This window comes from Salmo trutta, chromosome 13 (assembly GCF_901001165.1).
Source record: "Salmo trutta chromosome 13, fSalTru1.1, whole genome shotgun sequence".
NCBI classification, from domain to species: domain Eukaryota; kingdom Metazoa; phylum Chordata; class Actinopteri; order Salmoniformes; family Salmonidae; genus Salmo; species Salmo trutta.
This window is the reverse complement of record NC_042969.1, coordinates 11,693,662-11,712,424: the sequence shown is the minus strand read 5'-3', so window position 1 is coordinate 11,712,424 and position 18,763 is coordinate 11,693,662. Positions and strand designations below refer to the sequence as shown.

At 46.5% G+C, this 18,763-nt stretch overlaps 1 protein-coding gene across 3 annotated transcripts; it reads right to left on the bottom strand.

The window, feature by feature from the left end:
* Positions 1 to 4,605: 4,605 nt before the first annotated feature.
* LOC115205199 (FACT complex subunit SSRP1) lies at positions 4,606 to 17,433 on the bottom strand. Of its 3 annotated transcripts, none has more exons than XM_029770923.1 (19): positions 17,341 to 17,433; positions 16,663 to 16,744; positions 15,730 to 15,915; positions 12,645 to 12,750; positions 12,243 to 12,436; positions 11,905 to 12,005; positions 10,568 to 10,697; positions 10,300 to 10,403; positions 9,765 to 9,893; positions 9,363 to 9,587; positions 9,193 to 9,265; positions 9,071 to 9,076; positions 7,565 to 7,697; positions 7,306 to 7,348; positions 7,046 to 7,169; positions 6,711 to 6,878; positions 6,138 to 6,235; positions 5,590 to 5,788; positions 4,606 to 5,452 (listed from the first exon to the last, which is right to left on the bottom strand). In XM_029770923.1, exons 2-19 carry the CDS (start codon positions 16,714 to 16,716, stop codon positions 5,390 to 5,392), a joined length of 2,136 nt encoding a protein of 711 aa, XP_029626783.1. In that variant the 5' UTR covers positions 16,717 to 16,744; positions 17,341 to 17,433; the 3' UTR covers positions 4,606 to 5,389. The 3 variants fall into 3 exon arrangements, with proteins under 3 accessions (XP_029626783.1, XP_029626784.1, XP_029626785.1); XM_029770924.1 differs by lacking the exon at positions 17,341 to 17,433 and adding an exon at positions 17,107 to 17,296; XM_029770925.1 differs by lacking the exon at positions 9,071 to 9,076.
* Positions 17,434 to 18,763: the final 1,330 nt, after the last annotated feature.

Genomic DNA, 18,763 nt, shown 5'->3' with positions numbered 1-18,763 from the left:
ACCTTCCACGATAGAGCGTTGCTTCGATGTGGATTTTTTTACGCTGCTCTCTGTTTATTATCTATGAATAGTCACTTTACTCTTACCTACATGTACATATTACCTCAAATGACCTTGACTAACCTGTACCCACGCGCATTGACTCGGTACCGGTACCCCCTGTATACATAGCATTGTTATTGTTATTTTATTGTGTTACTTTTTTAAACTTTAGTTTATTTAGTAAATATTTTCTTAACTCATTTTTAAAAAAATTGCATTGTTTCAATTTAAATTTAAATTGCTTGTAAGTAAACATTTCACGCTAATGTCTACACCTGTTCTATTCGGCGCGTAAAATGTGATTTGATTGAGGCCTATAAATTCATATCAGTTGTGTTCCTCCATTGTGTAGACCTTTCCTTATTTCTATTGTGGATTGTGTTTCTGTGCAATGGAACGTCTACAAAACTATGAGCAAACCAGCCTTTCTATTGAATACATGGAATTGGATTGTGAAGGAATTAAATCCTGCACATGTACTTATTTTTTATTTTTTTTACCAGGAATAATACACTACCTGACCAAAAGTATGTGGACACCTGCACGTCAAACATCTCATTCCAAAATCATGGACATTAACATGGAGTTGGTCCCCCGAAGACATGGATGTCGATTAAGGCAGCCCTCCGCACCTCTCTGATTCAGAGGTTAAATGCGGAAGACACGTTTCAGTTGAATGCATTCAGTTGTATAACTGACTAGGTATCCCCCTTTCCCTTTCCTTTGCTTCTTTAACAGCCTCCACTCTTCTGGGAAGGCTTTCCACTAGATGTTGGACATTGCTTCCATTCAGCCACAAGAGCATTAGTGAGATTGGGCACTAATGTTGGGCGATAAGGCCTGGCTCACAGTCAGTGTTCCAATTCATCCCAAAGGTGTTCGATGGGGTTGAGGTCAGGGCTCTGTGCAGGCCAGTCAAGTTCTTCTTCACCGATCTCGACAAAGCATTTCTGTATGGACCTCACTTTTTGCATGGGGGCATTGTCATACTGAAACAGGAAAGGGCCTTCCCCAAACTGTTGCCTCAAAGTTGGAAGCACAGAATCGTCTAGATTGTCATTGTGGGCTGTAGCGTTAAGATTTCCCTTCACGGGAACTAAGGGGCCAAGCCCAACAATGAAAAACAGCCCTGGACCATTATTCCTGCTCCACCAAACTTTACAGTTACCACTATGCATTGGTCAGGTGGCGTTCACCTGGCATCCGTGAAACCCAGATTTGCCCGTCGGACTGCCAGATGATGAAGCTTGATTCATCACTCCAGATAACGTGTTTCCACTGCCCCGGAGTCCAAAGGCGGCGAGCTTTACACCACTCCAACCGATGCTTGGCATTGCGCATGGTGATCTTAGGCTTTCTTGTGGCTGCTCGGCCATGGAAACCCATTTCATGAAGCTGACGTTGCTTCCAGAGGCAGTTTGGAACTCAGTAGTGAGTGTTGCAACTGAGGACAGACGATTTTTACGCACTTCAGCGGTCCTGTTCTGTGAGCTTGTGTGGCCTACCACTTTGCGGCTGAGCCGTTGTTGCTCTTAGATGTTTCCACTTCACAATAACAGGGCAGAAATTTCACTAACTGACTTAGCATCCTATGACACGTTGAAAGTCAATGAGCTCTTCAGTAAGGCCAATGTTTGTCTACGGAGATCGCATGGCTGTGTGCTCGATTTTATACACCTGTCAGCAACGGGTGAGGCTGAAATAGCCAAATCCACTAATTTGAAGGGGTGTTCACATACATTTGTAAATATAATGTACTTGATTTGATGTGTATGAAATTGTTTGGTGAAATATGCATAAAAGGAGAGTAATTGCCCATAATTATGCACATTTGAATAGCTATACTTCCAATTTCGATCAACATGACTTAATGACTGCAGAGAAAATGTATTGATCTACTAGTCTTGAAGACAGACCAACTCGCTTGGACTCAAGAGATAAGTACGGAGTTAGTCTTTTTGCAGGCCGTCGGGCTCCTTTGATTAACCTATTAGCAATTTTGACAGTATAATTGTTTTGATGAACGCATTTACGTTCTGAAAAGGCTACTACATTCTTGAAAACACAAAAACTGTGTTAGAAAGCAAGAGTGCATACTTGGGTACAAAATAAGTATTTATGCTATCCTTATCTGCCCCTGTGTAGTGTTCCATCTAATATATACTGCTCAAAAAAATAAAGGGAACACTTAAACAACACATCCTAGATCTGAATGAAAGAAATAATCTTATTAAATACTTTTTTTATTTACATAGTTGAATGTGCTGACAACAAAATCACACAAAAATAATCAATGGAAATCCAATTTATCAACCCATGGAGGTCTGGATTTGGAGTCACACTCAAAATTAAAGTGGAAAACCACACTACAGGCTGATCCGACTTTGATGTAATGTCCTTAAAACAAGTCAAAATGAGGCTAAGTAGTGTGTGTGGCCTCCACGTGCCTGTATGACCTCCCTACAACGCCTGGGCATGCTCCTGATGAGGTGGCGGATGGTCTCCTGAGGGATCTCCTCCCAGACCTGGACTAAAGCATCCACCAACTCCTGGACAGTCTGTGGTGCAACGTGGCGTTGGTGGATGGAGCGAGACATGATGTCCCAGATGTGCTCAATTGGATTTAGGTCTGGGGAATGGCGGGCCAGTCCATAGCATCAATGCCTTCCTCTTGCAGGAACTGCTGACACACTCCAGCCACATGAGGTCTAGCATTGTCTTGCATTAGGAGGAACCCAGGGCCAACCGCACCAGCGTATGGTCTCACAAGGGGTCTAAGGATCTCATCTCGGTACCTAATGGCAGTCAGGCTACCTCTGGCGAGCACATGGAGGGCTGTGCGGCCCCCCAAAGAAATGCCACCCCACACCATGACTGACCCACCGCCAAACCGGTCATGCTGGAGGATGTTGCAGGCAGCAGAACGTTCTCCACGGCGTCTCCAGACTCTGTCACGTCTGTCACGTGCTCAGTGTGAACCTGCTTTCATCTGTGAAGAGCACAGGGCGCCAGTGACGAATTTGCCAATGTTGGTGTTCTCTGGCAAATGCCAAACATCCTGCACGGTGTTGGGCTGTAAGCACAACCCCCACTTGTGGACGTCGGGCCCTCATACCACCGTCATGGAGTCTGTTTCTGACCGTTTGAGCAGACACATGCACATTTGTGGCCTGCTGGAGGTCATTTTGCAGGGCTCTGGCAGTGCTTCTCCTGCTCCTCCTTGCACAAAGGCGGAGGTAGCGGTCCTGCTGCTGGGTTGTTGCCCTCCTACGGCCTCCTCCATGTCTCCTGATGTACTGACCTGTCCCCTGGTAGCGCCTCCATGCTCTGGACACTACGCTGACAGACACAGCAAACCTTCTTGCCACAGCTCGCATTGATGAGCCATCCTGGATGAGCTACACTACCTGAGCCACTTGTGTGGGTTGTAGACTCCGTCTCATGCTACCACTAGAGTGAAAGCACCGCCAGCATTCAAAAGTGACCAAAACATCAGCCAGGAAGCATAGAAACTGAGAAGTGGTCTGTGGTCCCCACCTGCAGAACCACTCCTTTATTGGGGGTGTCTTGCTAATTGCCTATAATTTCCAGCTGTTGTCTATTCCATTTGCATAACAGCATGTGAAATTTATTGTCAATCAGTGTTGCTTCCTAAGTGGACAGTTTGATTTCACAGAAGTGTGATTGACTTGGAGTTACATTGTGTTGTTTAAGTGTTCCCTTTATTTTTTGAGCAGTGTATATTGAACAAAAATATCAACTCAACATGCAACAATTTTATTGAGGTACAGTTCATATAACAAAATCAGTCAATTGAAATAAACTTGTTACGCCTTAATCTATGGATTTCACATGAATTGGCAGGGCCGCAGGCATGGATGGGTATGGAATGGCATAGGTCCACCCACTGGAGAGCCAGGCCCAGCCATTCAGAATTCATTATTTACCACAAAAGGGCTTTATTACAGACAGAAAATCTCCTCAGTTTCATCAGCTGTCCGGGTGACTGGTCTCAGACAATCCCGCAGGTGAAGAAGCCAGATTGTGGAGGTCCTGGGCTGGCGTGGTTACACGTGGTCTGTGGTTGTGAAGCCTGTTGAATGTACTTACAAGTTCTCTAAAATAACGTTGTAGGTGGTTTATGGTAGATACATTAACACATTCTCTGGCAACAGCTCTGGTGGACATTCCTGCAGTCAGCATGCCAATGGCACACTCCCTCAAAACTTGAGACATCTGTGTGCATTGTGTTTTGTGACAAAACTGCTCATTTTACTGTGGCCTTTTATTGTCCCCCGCACAAGGTGCACCTGTGTAATGCTCAATCAATCAAATGTATTTATAACGCCCTTCTTACGTCAGCTGATGTCACAAAGAGCTGTACAGAAACCCAGCCTAAAACCCCAAACAGCAGTGATCATCCTGCTTAATGATCATGCTGCGTAATCAGCTTCTTGATATGCCACACCTGTAAGATAAATCAATTAGTCTTGGCAAAGGAGAAATGCTCACTAACAGGGATGTAAACAAATTTGTGCAAAACATTGAGAAGTAAGCTTTTTGTGCATATGGAACATTTCTGGGATCTTTTATTTCAGCTCATGAAACATGGGACCAACACTTTACATGTATATTTTAGTTCAACTACATATTCTAGATGTGCGAGTTTGTTCTTGAGGGTCTTTTCAGGGTTTATAATATGAACAGGAGACCTGTCTCACGGGGGTTAAACCGACATCTCCTCTACTCATTAAAGATATTCATGGCCCCATTCCAGTACTCCTAAATGGCTTCCTGTCCTTTGTCCTATCGCCTGCTAAATAATTTAATTTCCTTGAGGACTTCATTTCCTCAAGCTCCCACAAACAATCACAAAGATTTTATTACAAAAGATTTATTAATTCTGTCCGAAAACAAAAGAAAAGAAACAAACATGACATGGTAATTAAACAAAATTAAAATATAAAAAAAGTACAGAATTGCAGTTCTTCATTTCTCTAAACAGGTCAAAAGGACAAGCAACAACAAAAAAAACTCAAGACTGATGACCCCTGCATGTCTCAGTGCTATTAAACTACAACCACCCCATGGGGCGAATAGAATAGAACCCAGTAGAATCATGGGTAATGTAGTACATAATAATTCACTTTCTAAGAATGTCTGTATGTCCCACACAGAGTACAAGTTATTGGTCCATGTAACACTTAGTGTGTGTGTGTGTGTGTGTGTGTATGAACGTTGTATGATGTGCATATGTCTTTGTGCACCTGTCACTGTGTAAACTTGTCCAAATGTTCCCTGTTCGTTCTGATGCCATCAGAAGCTCCAGAGGCCCCTCCCCCTCTCCTTAGTCAGAGTCCGCCTCAGAGCTGGGGGGCGTGGTCATCACTTCCTCCTCTTCCTCAGACTCCTGAGAGAGCGAGAGAGAAAGAGTCTTCACTATGATAATCCCGTAATTTCATTTTAATGAATGCTTTGATCATAATCTATGAAAACGGCTACACAAATAAAGCTATTCCTGTTGTTGTCATAGTGACAGTGCAGTACCTTGCCCTTGGGTTTGCCTTTGGCTTTCTTGGCCTTCTTCCGTTCACCCTCAGACGAACTCTCCTCGCTGGAGATAAACTCTCGGCTCTTAAAACTGTCGTTCCCTCCTTGCTCCTTTTCTTTCTCTCCTCCGTCAGACCTCCTCTTCTTGCCTCCTGCCTTCTTGTCCTCCTTCTTGCCTCCTGCCTTCTTGCCCTCCCTGGTGGAGAAACGGAAATGGGACATGTACGGTCAAAGACGGGCGGACGTTTGTGCGCGTGTTAAAAGCAGGGTTACAAGTGTGTGTTTTGAGCGCTTGTAAGTGTACCCGGTCGTGTGCGTATTTGATGTTCACGGGTGTGTGTGTGTGTGTCAGAGGAGGCTGGTGGGAGGAGCGGTAGGAGGACGGACTCATTGTAACGGATGGAATCAACGGAACGGCGTAAGACAGGTGGTTTCCGTATGTTTGAAACCGTTCCATTGATTCCATTCCAGTTATTACAAGGAGTCCGTCCTCCTACCGCTCCTCCCACCAGCCTCCCCTGGTGTGTGTGTGTGTGGTCTCGTACTTCTTGGCGGGTGTAGAGGAGCCTCCACCGTTCTCTCTGTATTCCTTCATGGCTTTCTCATAGTTCTTCTTAGCCTCCTCTGCTTTCCTGTCCCACCCCTAGCAGAGAGAGAACCTTTGTTATCAATCTGTTTCCCTAAACAATGGTTTAAATACAGTTAGCTAGGATCACAATTATTGTATTCAAAATGCCCACATGGAGCTCAGCGGAGGGCACTCAACCAACATGAGTTGAGATGCAACCACAAAACTAGACCAGGTGCAACGCTCACTCACCATTAAAAACATTGTTTTATTCAAGCAGCTACTACATTTAAAAAGGTAATAAGTAGTTCCTCAAGCAGCTACTACATTTAAAAGGTAATAAGTAGTTCCTCAAGCAGCTACTACATTTAAAAGGTAATAAGTAGTTCCTCAAGCAGCTACTACATTTAAAAGGTAATAAGTAGTTCCTCAAGCAGCTACTACATTTAAAAGGTAATAAGTAGTTCCTCAAGCAGCTACTACATTTAAAAGGTAATAAGTAGTTCCTCAAGCAGCTACTACATTTAAAAGGTAATAAGTAGTTCCTCACCTCTTTGTCCTCCTTCCCTATCTGTTTCCACATCTCTCCGGCCTTCTTAGAGATCTCCGTGATTGAGATTCCGGGGTTTTCCGACTTGATGCGCTCGCGGCTGGAGTTGAGCCACAGCATGTAGGAACTCATCGGCCTCTTGGGGGCGTTGGTGTCCTTCTGCTTCTTCTAAAATACAGAGAGAGGGGGGAAGAGAGAGAAACATGAGCACACACACTATGTAGGTGCCTCCAGAGGTCAATACGAAGGTATATTTATCTCTGATACAATAAACACGCATTTTACTGTTCACGACTTACTCCGCCCCCATTCCCCTTGCTCCTCCCCCTTCTCACCTCTTTGCGTGGCTTCCTCTCCTTCACTACTTTGGCCTTCTTTGCCGGTTTCTTCTTCTTTCCCTCGTCATCGGTGCCATCGCCTCCGCTGCCGCTGTCGCTCACTGACGCGTTACTGTCATACCTGAGAGAGAGAGAGAAATACTGTTAGAGAGAGAGAGAGAGAAATACTGTTAGAGAGAGAGAGAAATACTGTGAGAGAGAGAGAGAGAGAGAGAGAGGAACTGAAGTGGGCAATGGATGAAGGGGTAAAAACTCACTCCTCAGCAACATCACTCTCCTCCCCAGGGTTGAAAGACTCATCTAGTAAAAAAAGAGAAAAAAAACGATCACTAACATAGCTGCTCTGTTAGAAACTGAAACCTCTCCCAACAGCCACACATCCCCATGACGTTTTTTAAACCCATTAACGTATGAACGAGTCCCTTTGAGATCTCTTACTAACGAGGTCCTGACTGGCAACGGGAGCTGTCACTCAGCGGTCCGGCCACCCTATTGGCTGCGGGAGTCGTCACTCACCGGTCTCTTCGTCCGAGTCGTTGCTGCCGTCTCCCTCCTCTCTGATCTTGCCCTCAGCCTTCATCCTCTCCAGGTAGGCGTCGTGCTGGTCTTCATCGGAGTCACTGTACTCGTTGTTCTTACTCTTCATGCCCTGTTGGGGGGGGGGGGGGGGCAGCAGAGTCAGACTACACTACCCATGATGCTCCAGCAAGGCCCTGCATCCATCTCTTCCTATGGACAGCAGGTTAAATTACAGGGGCTGTGTTCCAACACTTTACAATGGCTTCTTTTTCTTACCTCCTTACCTTTAGGACTACTCCTAGGAAAAAGTGAGACCAGGGAAGAAACTCAATTGCATTTTGTTTATTTCCTCACATCCTCTCTTCGCCTCCCTCTCAAAACCCATTGGATGAGAACAATGACTGTATATATGAATGGAAAAAGCCATCGATCACGTGACACCATTCGTTCCTATGTAAAGACTCAGTAGTGCATTGAAGCCAAATGGAGTGTGTTAAGATGGCGTCTCATAGAGACATAACATGCGCAGTTTGAGCTACTCCAGGAAGTGACGTTGCAGGCTAGCTCAGTGCTGCCCCCTCTCAGTTGAAGGCCACCCGGGGTACTGCAGTCTGCCATTAGCTACTAAAATGATCCTTATAACTACTCTGTGGGATTTTAAAATAATCGACTCAAGGACATACATCTGGTGTATTAGAAGTCATTTTTGGCACCATGATTGGTGATTGTTTTTTTGTTTTATTCACTATAATGGGGGATCGTGTTTTCTGCAAACAATGCCTGCAGTACAACGGTCAGCCTTGAACTCCACGGCTCCAATGAAAGGGTCATTCAGTCATTCTCCCCTGGATGAGGTCAGAGGTCACTCCCCGCTGACCTTTTAATCCAAGAGGCTTTGAGGAGGCGAAGAGAGAGGACGCGAAGAATCAAGGAAACCCAATTGAGATTCTCCCTAGGTGAAAAGCTAAGAAGCTAGACAAACAGGAGGAAGTGGAGGACAGGCTCATTTGTAGTTCTTGACCATTCGGGTGACCCCAGGGTAGTCGCTTTGTTACCATGGCAACTCCCACCCAGGGAAACGAAGTTGGCCGTTGACGGACAGAGCGGGCTAAGTTTATATTACCAGAAAACATTATGGGTGAAAAATCAGGACTTCCTGTATTTGGTTTAGAGGACGCGTTTCGTCCTTCAGTTAACACACTGCAACACCTCAGGCAATACATTAGTCAAGACAACGCAGGCAACCAACCAAACACACACACACACTCTTTTTCACACACACGCACTCTCCGACACATCTCTAGGTGTCTCAGCATAATCATAAACCGATTAGTAAATCATTTATGGCCATTCACAGCAACCAATCACCATGATTAGAATGGTAGCACCCTCCTCTTCCCCCATCCAACACACAGACACGCCCCCCTGCCCACCATGCGAGCAGTAACCACTACAAACCAAAAAACCAAGCCAACCCTCCCGAACCCCCGTAACCATACCAACCTTCTTCTTCAGGAGTACACAACAGACACACAAGAAAAGAGCGAAATCCGTCAATATTTCTTAAAACGCATCTCGGAAGAGAGTTGAATGTATTTCCACCACAGTTAACATCTAAAGGTTACCTCCTTGAATCCTCTGTTCTTGATGTTGAGTTTCTTGGCGTTTACAAAGTCAAACAGCTTCCCGTACTCCTCCCTGTGACGGACGGAGAGAGGGGGAAAAAAACAAAAACTGTTCCGTCAGGCAAAGAATGTACACGGTTGTGTGTCCGTTTCCAAGTCCCCCTCCGTACCTCTCTATGCTGCTGAAGGTGAACTGGTTCCCCTGCTTGGTCTCCACCTCGAAGTCGAAGGAGCGCGTCGTGGTGGTTCCTCTGGCGAAATTGACACAGGAGATCTCCTCGAAGCGCAGGTGGACAGGCGGCTTGTGCACGTAGATGAAACCCCTCTCCAGCGGGTAGAGCAAGCCGGACTGGGCCTTGTAGGAACATGTTATACACTGGGCCCCTGGCGTGTTCCTACAGGGGAGAGGAGGGGGAGAGAGACGCAATTACGAAACGCACGACAAAGCGCTTTGTGATAATATGGGTTTAGAACATAGACCTTACAAAAGAGGAACTGCTGGAAGCACGACGGGGTTTGAACTTTAGGGAGAGGAGGAACATTGGTGTGTGTTTGCGCGTGGTTTTTTTTACCCCTGGAAGTTTCCGGGCACGGTGATCTTCCTGTTGACCAGAGCCTTCATCACTCTGCTGACCATCTCATAGAGAGAACCGGACATGTTCTTACTGAGCTTCCCTTCATAACGCTTCTCCACCTCCTCCCTACGGAAAAAAGAGGAGGGAGAGGAGGGACGGTAGAGGGAGAAAGAAGGGAAGGGGGGGGGCGCAAAGAGAGAGGGGGAGAGAAACAGAAATTGGACCACCGGACAATACCAGGACAGCGGAGTCAATCACCACCTTCCGGAGACACCTGAAACCCCACCTCTTTAAGGAATACCTGGGATAGGATAAAGTAATCCTTCTAACCCCCCCCCCCTCCCCCTTTAAAAGATTTAGATGCACTATTGTAAAGTGGTTGTTCTACTGGATATTATAGGTGAATGCACCAATTTGTAAGTCGCTCTGGATAAGAGCGTCTGCTAAATGACTTAAATGTAAATGTAAATACGAGTTAATTGTTCCTCTCCCATGTGCTGTCGAGCTGCTGTCGTTTATTTCTCCCACTCACTCGCTCATGTTGAGGGTGAGGCGGAGCTCCTCCTCCTTAGAGAAGAGCAGGATGAGGAAGTGGTAACGGGTCTGTCCCTGCTTGATGGGCGGGTCCAGACTGATCTATAGACGGAGGGAGTGGTTACGAATCGAAGAGACTGACACGCCGTTTGACGTGAGCACGACTGCATTCACACTGTATTGTCCACGCGTTTGGTGCCGGACACAACTTAATACAGTCTACAGTCGACTGTCAAGCACTCACCTCAATCAAACACAACACTTACCACAAAGAACATCTGTCTCTGGTCCTTGTGTGGTAGCAGGAAGAGACGCAGCACGGTGGTGTAGGGGATCTTGTAGTCAAACGTCTTACCGTGGAGGTGGAGGAAGGCGGGGTAGATGAGGATATCATACCTGACACACAGAGAGAGAAGAAAGTCGGTGAACGAGGGCAAGAAAGAGAGGAAGACCTGTGATCAAAGTAGGTGTTTGTCTTGTAGTGGTAGTGCTGAGCGACTAAGTGACATTTTGTTTTTTGGACGGTTATTAAACAACGAATCGACCGACGTTGGTTGAATTACTTGAATTCCAAGTTTTTTTATATATATTTTTTTTATTCCAACTCGCCGTTTCTCTAGAGAGAAATCAAATCATTCACGAGAGAAATCAATTCAAGAACTGTATGGGACTCTGGGCTGAAGGGAGTTTAATTTTCCCTAAGCAAATATTTAAACTAGTTCAGCACAGAAATGTGGTAATTAACTACAATGGCCATAACTCACGGCACCCGTTTTTTCCAGAGAGGAAGAGGAGAAGCGAGAGGTTTCACTCTCGCCAAAACCTGTCCAAAATAAGCCCAATGCGTTTTGGACCCAAGCTTGTCGCCTTTGGGACAACGACTCCCATTGTTAGGGCAGAGACATGAGTATCTCCTCATTATATTCAGATCTCTGGACAGATACACGTTTACACCTGCTACGTTATGTTCGATATACACAGACCGTATGAGAGAGGAATGTACACAACACAATGAGGAGAGAGACAGACTGTTCAGGAAGTTCTATCTTATCTACTTTGAAGAACTAGTAGGATGACTGAAGACAGTACAGTATGGAGGAGAACATAATGTTAGATGGCCTGGCTGGCTGACTGCTCCTGGCTGACTGCTCCTGGCTGACTGCTCCTGGCTGAGCAGAGAAAGAGATGAGGACGTCAAGGAATGAGAAATAATAAAGTCATCAAATAAAACTAAGTAATAAACACAACTGAAATATTGTATTTCATAGTCATTTCACACCCAAAGTGGACTTGACCGAGACAATGGAAGTGTTATGGCAATTGACTGTTCACTATTTTAGGTTTTGGGATTTCCATTAAAATCATTGTAATGTCCTTATTTCATAACGCATTTAAATAAAAAAAACGAAAACTGTGATTATTGTGTTATAAATCAAACAAACCGACTTCAAAAAGCATGAATCGCTCAGCTCTACTTGTCCGTGGTAGTTATTAGCCAGGTGAACAATTTGCGGATCAACCTGATAAACGTAGAGTAACGCCATATAAAATAATGACGGATAATACTGATGAATGCTGGTTCATGGTGCTGATGTCACAGTACCTGCCCCTGGGTGTGAGGCACTGCAGCTCTTTGAAGACACACACAGCATCTCCTGTAGCCTGGATCACATCTGCCTTAGACAGCACGTTCGCGGCAAACGCCTGACAGGAAGGAAGGAAGGGAGGGAGGGTTTAAACAGGAATAACATTAATCACTGCATCATTGATGTTGCTGTGAAAAGAACTGTTTCTGAGTACAGAATAGCTGTAGTGGTAGCGCCATCTGCTGGGGTAAAGCCAGTAAGGCACCGATGACCACCATTCAACCAGTGGCAGTACAGAGTGGTTGTTAAGTTAGTTCTCTCCCTGGTACAGGTCCGGTAGTAAAGCGTGGGTTACCTCCACGGGGTCTGCCCCCTCGTCTGCGGGGCCAGGGGGGACGTAGAAACGGACCTCCATGAGAGAGACCTCAGCGTCATCGTTCTGGTGGAACTCCAGCGTCACCTCGTTCTTCCCTGTGGCACACTGGGACACGCTGGCCAGGGGGATCTCAAACACGGAGCTGTCGTTCACATCGAACGACAACAACGGACCTGCGGAGGGCGGGGGGGGGGGTTAAAGACTACAGCTCCCACAACGCACCTCAACATAGCTGGAGAAATGCTACAACGAACGCTTCAAGAGAGATCCAGAGAGATTAAAAATATGGTTATGAAAACATCCAAGAGGAAACTATATAAGGACTAGATCCTCTGCTGGCGTTGTGTGACGGCGTTTAGAGTTGTAGAGGGTGTTGTTTACCAGAGAATTTAGCAGTGCCCCAGTTCCAGCCCTTCACACACATGTCCTTCTCTGTCAGCTCCACCTTGTAGTTGGCCTTGAAGAACTCCGAGATCCTCTCATAATCCTGCAGAGGGAGATGTGTGACGGGGGGAGGAGATGTGTGGCGGGGGGAGGAGATGTGTGGCGGGGGGAGGAGAGAGAGGTGAGAGGAGATGTGTGGCGGGGGGGAGAGAGAGGAGATGTGTGGCGGGGGGAGAGGAGAGGAGATGTGTGGCGGGGGGGGAGGAGAGAGGAGATGTGTGGCGGGGGGGAGAGAGAGATGTGTGGCGGGGGGGAGAGAGATGTGTGGCAGGGGGGAGAGAGAGAGGAGATGTGTGGCGGGGGGGAGAGAGAGGAGATGTGTGGCGGGGGGGGAGAGAGAGGAGATGTGTGGCGGGGGGGAGAGAGAGGGAGGTGTGTGGCGGGGGGGGGAGAGAGGAGTTGTGTGGCGGGGGGGACGAGACGAGGAGGTGTGGGGGGGAGGAGAGAGGAGTTGTGTGGCGGGGGGGAGAGAGAGGAGTTGTGTGGCGGGGGGAGAGAGAGGAGTTGTGTGGCGGGGGGGAGAGAGAGGAGATGTGTGGCGGGGGGGAGAGAGAGGAGTTGTGTGGCGGGGGGGAGAGAGAGGAGTTGTGTGGCGGGGGGGGAGGAGAGAGGAGTTGTGTGGCGGGGGGGGAGAGAGAGGAGTGTGTGCGGGGGGTGAGAGGAGGAGAGGAGATGTGTGGCGGGGGGAGAGAGAGGAGATGTGTGGCGGGGGGGGGAGAGAGAGGAGATGTGTGGCGGGGGGGAGAGAGGAGATGTGTGGCGGGGGGGGAGAGAGGAGATGTGTGGCGGGGGGGGAGAGAGGAGATGTGTGGCGGGGGGGAGAGAGAGGAGATGTGTGGCGGGGGGGGAGAGAGGAGATGTGTGGCGGGGGGGGAGAGAGGAGATGTGTGGCGGGGGGAGAGAGGAGATGTGTGGCGGGGGGGAGAGAGGAGATGTGTGGCGGGGGGGAGAGAGGAGATGTGTGGCGGGGGGGAGAGAGGAGATGTGTGGCGGGGGGGAGAGAGAGGAAGAGAGAACGTGAAAGAAGAAAAACTGAGTAGAAAGATGTTCTCAGTTAAATCCTTAATGCCCCACTAGTCTGAAAAACTAAAAAACACACCCCCTTTCCTCCCCCTCTCCCTTCCTCCCCCTTGATGAGGGGGCTAATTCATCAAAGCTCAATTATGGCCCCTCCTGACGCTCGGCCCCCTGGGACGCTGGAGGTGAATGTAATCCGTCCACTCCCTCCCTCTCCGCCGCTTACAATCAGCCTGTTTATTTATCCTGCAGGCCCGATTAGAGCTGGGGCACACACACCTCAACCACTTCCACATGTGTGTGAAGGACAGAGTGTGTGTGTGTGTGTGAGAGTGAGAGTGAGAGTGAGAGTGAGAGAGAGAGAGAGAGAGAGAGAGAGAGATGAGAGAGATGATGAGAGGAGATGAGAGAGAGAGAGAGAGAGAGAGAGAGAGAGAGAGAGAGAGAGAGAGAAAAAAGAGTGTGTGGGAAAGAGAGTTTATGCACCTGGGTATCAGCTTGTCTGTTGGGTTATTAGAGTGTGTGAGAGCCCACAGTCTGTGTGTGTGTGTGTGTGTGTGTGTGTGTGTGTGTGTTGGTTGGACGGCGAAAGAGAGACTATACGCCAAGCTGTGTGTGCATAGAATATCAGATCAGTGTGTTGACAGCATCTGTACGTGTGTTTGTGAAGATGTATGAAGGCATTGTGTTTGTATGTGACAGGACATGTATACAGATCTAAGTGTGTTTCCATTTCAGACTATATACTGGATATAAATCTGTGTGTCTGTATAATGACTGGCCTGTAACTGTGTAAAGACAAACACATCAGTGTGTGTGTGTGTGTTCCTGCTGTCCTCATCAGCCCCTGTGTTAAGAGCGCCATCTCTCATTAGAGCTTTGGCAGAGTCAGGTTGCTTACCTCACACAACCATAATAACACACATCCCTGCCTTCCCATCCACTATCCACACAATCAATATATGCATATGCACAAAACACCAAACAGTCCCAATCCTCCACCCCATAGTTGTTCCATTCCACCACCCCTCTTCCTCTCCCCCTAACTAGGGCGGCTCACCATTTGCCCAGCGGTGCCTGGGTTAGTGTTTGGCCCGGGGAAGACCGTCATTGTAAATACGAATTTGTTCTTAACTGACTTGCCTAGTTAAATAAGGAAAAGAAAAAACGAATATGATGCTGCCATAGGATCTTCCCACCAGGGTGCTATGCATTAGCAGACACCATAGCAAAGTATTTTGCAACAGAAAACAAAAACAAGCACTTCTCATTGGACAAGATCGTCCCTCCCCGTGTTGGCCCCGGCTTTGTTTCCGTTTTGTGCCTAGTGAATACAACCCAGTTATGGCTAACACCGTCGAGTCCTGATCAATACAAAGCCAACTCCGTTAAAGAGCGGTGCGCTTCACAAGTAGTACCAAATTAGCAAACAGATGGCTCGTGATACGTGGACTTCACAACTCGCCAGTGCACTTCGCCACTCCTAAATCCAATAAATGATCATTACTTTTTGAGAACAGGCATTCAAAGCATTGAGTACACATGGGGAGTGGGGCCGAGGTGGTGTTTAACCAGTGGAACATGATATAGAAGGTGAACACATCAAACTGACAGGCTGGCCGCTCCACTAACCTATGTTTGAATTCCTCACCAGTGACAGCGTGCAGGATAATAAACAATGACATCATTGTCTGAACCACCACAGTCAGAAGAAACCATTTTCAAATACACACTGATTAACCTCAGGAGACCAGCCTTCCTTCTCTCCCTCTCCTGCAGCACTGGTAAGGTTAGATTATACACACATACACGCGCACTCACACACATCCCCTCTTGCACTCACTCCCCCGGGCACACAACCTGAGGAACAGATCGACAAATGTATCTAAAAGCTCACCCGACACCTACCCACGGAACTCTCGCGAAGAAACACACCACCACAGCAGACTGACAATCACAAACAAATTCTCTCAGTCGTTCACACACACACACACCACTGCCTCACCGTGTCTCTGAAGCCATCATATTTGTAGACATGTCCGGAGCTGGTGGCCAGCTTGATGCCGTGTCCCAGGCATACACGCCTCCACGTGGCCTGAGACAGCTCTGCTGCCGGGATGTTGTCCACCTTCCCCGTCTTACTGCTCTTATACACCAAGTTCTGCTTACTGAACCTCAGACGACCGTCGTTCTGCGGGGAGTCACCACTCACACATAAATACACTCAGGCTATTGTTACAGCCAAACTTGATAGTAGCTAGATGCTGAGTTTCGGTTGGTTCCCGTTTGTGGTAATTTATTTGTACATCAATTACAACACGGTTCCTTCCAGCATTAGGGAACACAATAAAAACATTAGCTGACATGGGCTAGCTGACCTGGACATTTATAACAAGATATATATATATAGCTCTCTATAATGCGCAATGACTAACAGGACAAGAGGAACTGATGATGCACTACCCAATTAGGCGGGAGGGTGACCCCCAAGCACCCCACAGTTTGGGAACCACTGATTTACACTACCAGGTTTTCAAAGCAAAGACACAAAGCAAAGACTTCACTCTATGGTCCTTTAAAGCCTACCTTTGTTAAATAGTGTGTGCTATAGCTTGCAAATTAACAAATGTGACTGGGTGCCAAAATAAGAAATTAAGTCTGCTTCATGTTTTGTTTCCTTCCTTCCTGGTATCTGATACTGGTATCATGACAACCTTAATATACACGCTACCCATGTGTACTTCAATCCTGATCCAGGAGACCCACAAGGTGTGGAGACCCACAGGCATGCGTTCTACTTTCATCCTAGACAGGACTAACACCTGATTCATCTAAGTACTGGGCTACAACAAAAGCCCACACAGCATGGGGCTCTCCGGGACCTGGTTAGTTAAGCCACTGATGGTAGATGGCATGATGAGGTAAACTAGCTACTGACCCAGGACCCCTTGGATTCCTGGTAGATCTCGTTGAACTCAAGCGTGTCTCCCATCTCTGCCTCCACAAGAAGTGACGTTCAACTGAGTACACAGAATAAAACAATGTCAAACAATTTGTTAGCGACGTCATTCATTTGCAGAGGAGCCCAAGTTGTAATAGCTAACTAGCTAGGTAGCAAGCTAATTCCTTTGACAGTCAACATGTGAGTCTGTTGACATTTCATTTACTATAGAGCTAACTTAGCGTAAAGTCAAAACATGTAGTTAGGCTAGCTAGCCAATAACAACAACCATGTAAATATTTAGCTAGCCAAGTTAGCAACAAGTGACAACTCCAATGCGGGTATAAAAGCTTAGTATTGAGAGAACAACAATATGCAAATTGTAGCTAGCTAGCTGCTTTCTTTGTGGCAAGAACATGCCGATACTAGCTATTTAGCTACCATAGTTTGCTGGCCATTCTTAGCGATGTGGCTAGTAAATGGATGCCAGTATGGCTAGCATGTTAACGTTAGCTGGCTAGTGATTATGTGGCGTTTCTTCGTTAGCTATTTAACTCCAATGGGTCAACAGTAACTAGGCCAATGTTACTGGTCTCATCTGTTTGGTTTTATACACATCTACTTAGAATCCGCTACCTTTCTCCCTGAATAAAACGAACAAACGTGATGTCTTACTGTCAACGTGATGAGGAGACCTCGCTGTTTCCCGCGTGAAGCATCAGCCCACGAGCCGACGTCACCGGAAATAATCCGTACTGCTTTTGAATTCACTTCCGTTTCCTTCTAATTTCCAGAAAGTAACACTTTTTCAAAGGTGTTCTGCCGACTCGTGTAGGTCTTTCGTCTGACACTCACATAAACAACTTGGCCTAGAAGTAGGTGAGAATTGTTTAATACGAATGAGTTTAGCTCGGCCTACTTGTCTGCTGTTATGAAATTCAAATAAACCTCTCATAGTTGTCAGAACTGCATGCAATAACTGCTTACCCCCACTAAGGGGTGCACGCAGCAGCCTGTTGTTAAATGATGCGTGAGAGGTTCTCCAATTGAATTGCTCGTTTGTGACGATGGATGGTGATGAAACTACAAGACCCCACCAGTCCTGTCCAATATAGCCTACTGTACTACTTTGGCACAGGAAATACGCTAATAGGTTACTGAAATCCTGTAAAAAGCTTTGTAAAATCCTGTTGCCTTGTTCCAATATCAACATACCATGGCTACTACTATGAGCAGACGCACATCAATGTTTTGACAATAATTAAATATTAGTTTTGAAATTGTTAGATTTAACATATTATTCTCTCTCTGTCTCTCTCTCAATTCAATTTCAATTTAAGGGCTTTATTGGCATGGGAAACATATGTTTACATTGCCAAAGCAAGTGAAATAGATCATAAACAAAAGTTAAATTAACAATAGAAAATTAACAGTAAACATTACACTCACATTTCAAATGTCATATTATGTACCAAAGGGAAAATAAATCAACATAAATATAGGTTGTATTTACAATGGGGTTTGTTCTTTGTTCTTGGGCTCCCGAGTGGCGTAGCGGTCTAAGGCAGTGCATCTTGGTGCTAGAGGCGTCACTACAGACACCCTGGTTTGATTCTAGGCTGTATCACAACCGGCCGTGATTGGGAGTTCCATAGGGCAGTGCACAATTGGCCCAGCGTAGGCCGTCATTGTAAATAAGAATTTGTTCTTAACTGACTTGCCTACTTAAATAAAAGTACAATTTAAATAAAATGTGAAAATAATCACTGGTTGCCCTTTTCTTGTGGCAACAGGTCACAAATCTTGCTGCTGTGTTGGCACACTGTGGCATTAAACTCCCAATAGATATGGGAGTTTATCAAAAATTGATTTGTTTTCAAATTCTTTGTGGGTCTGTGTAATTTGAGGGAAATATGTGTCTCTAATATGGTCATACATTTAGCAGGAGGTTAGGAAGTGCAGCTCAGTTTCCACCTCATGTTGTGGGCAGTGTGCACTTAGCCTCTCTCTCTCTCTTTCTCTCTCTCTCTCTCTCTCTCTCTCTCTCTCTCTCTCTCTCTCTCTCTCTCTCTCAATTCATTCTCTCTCTCTCTCTCTC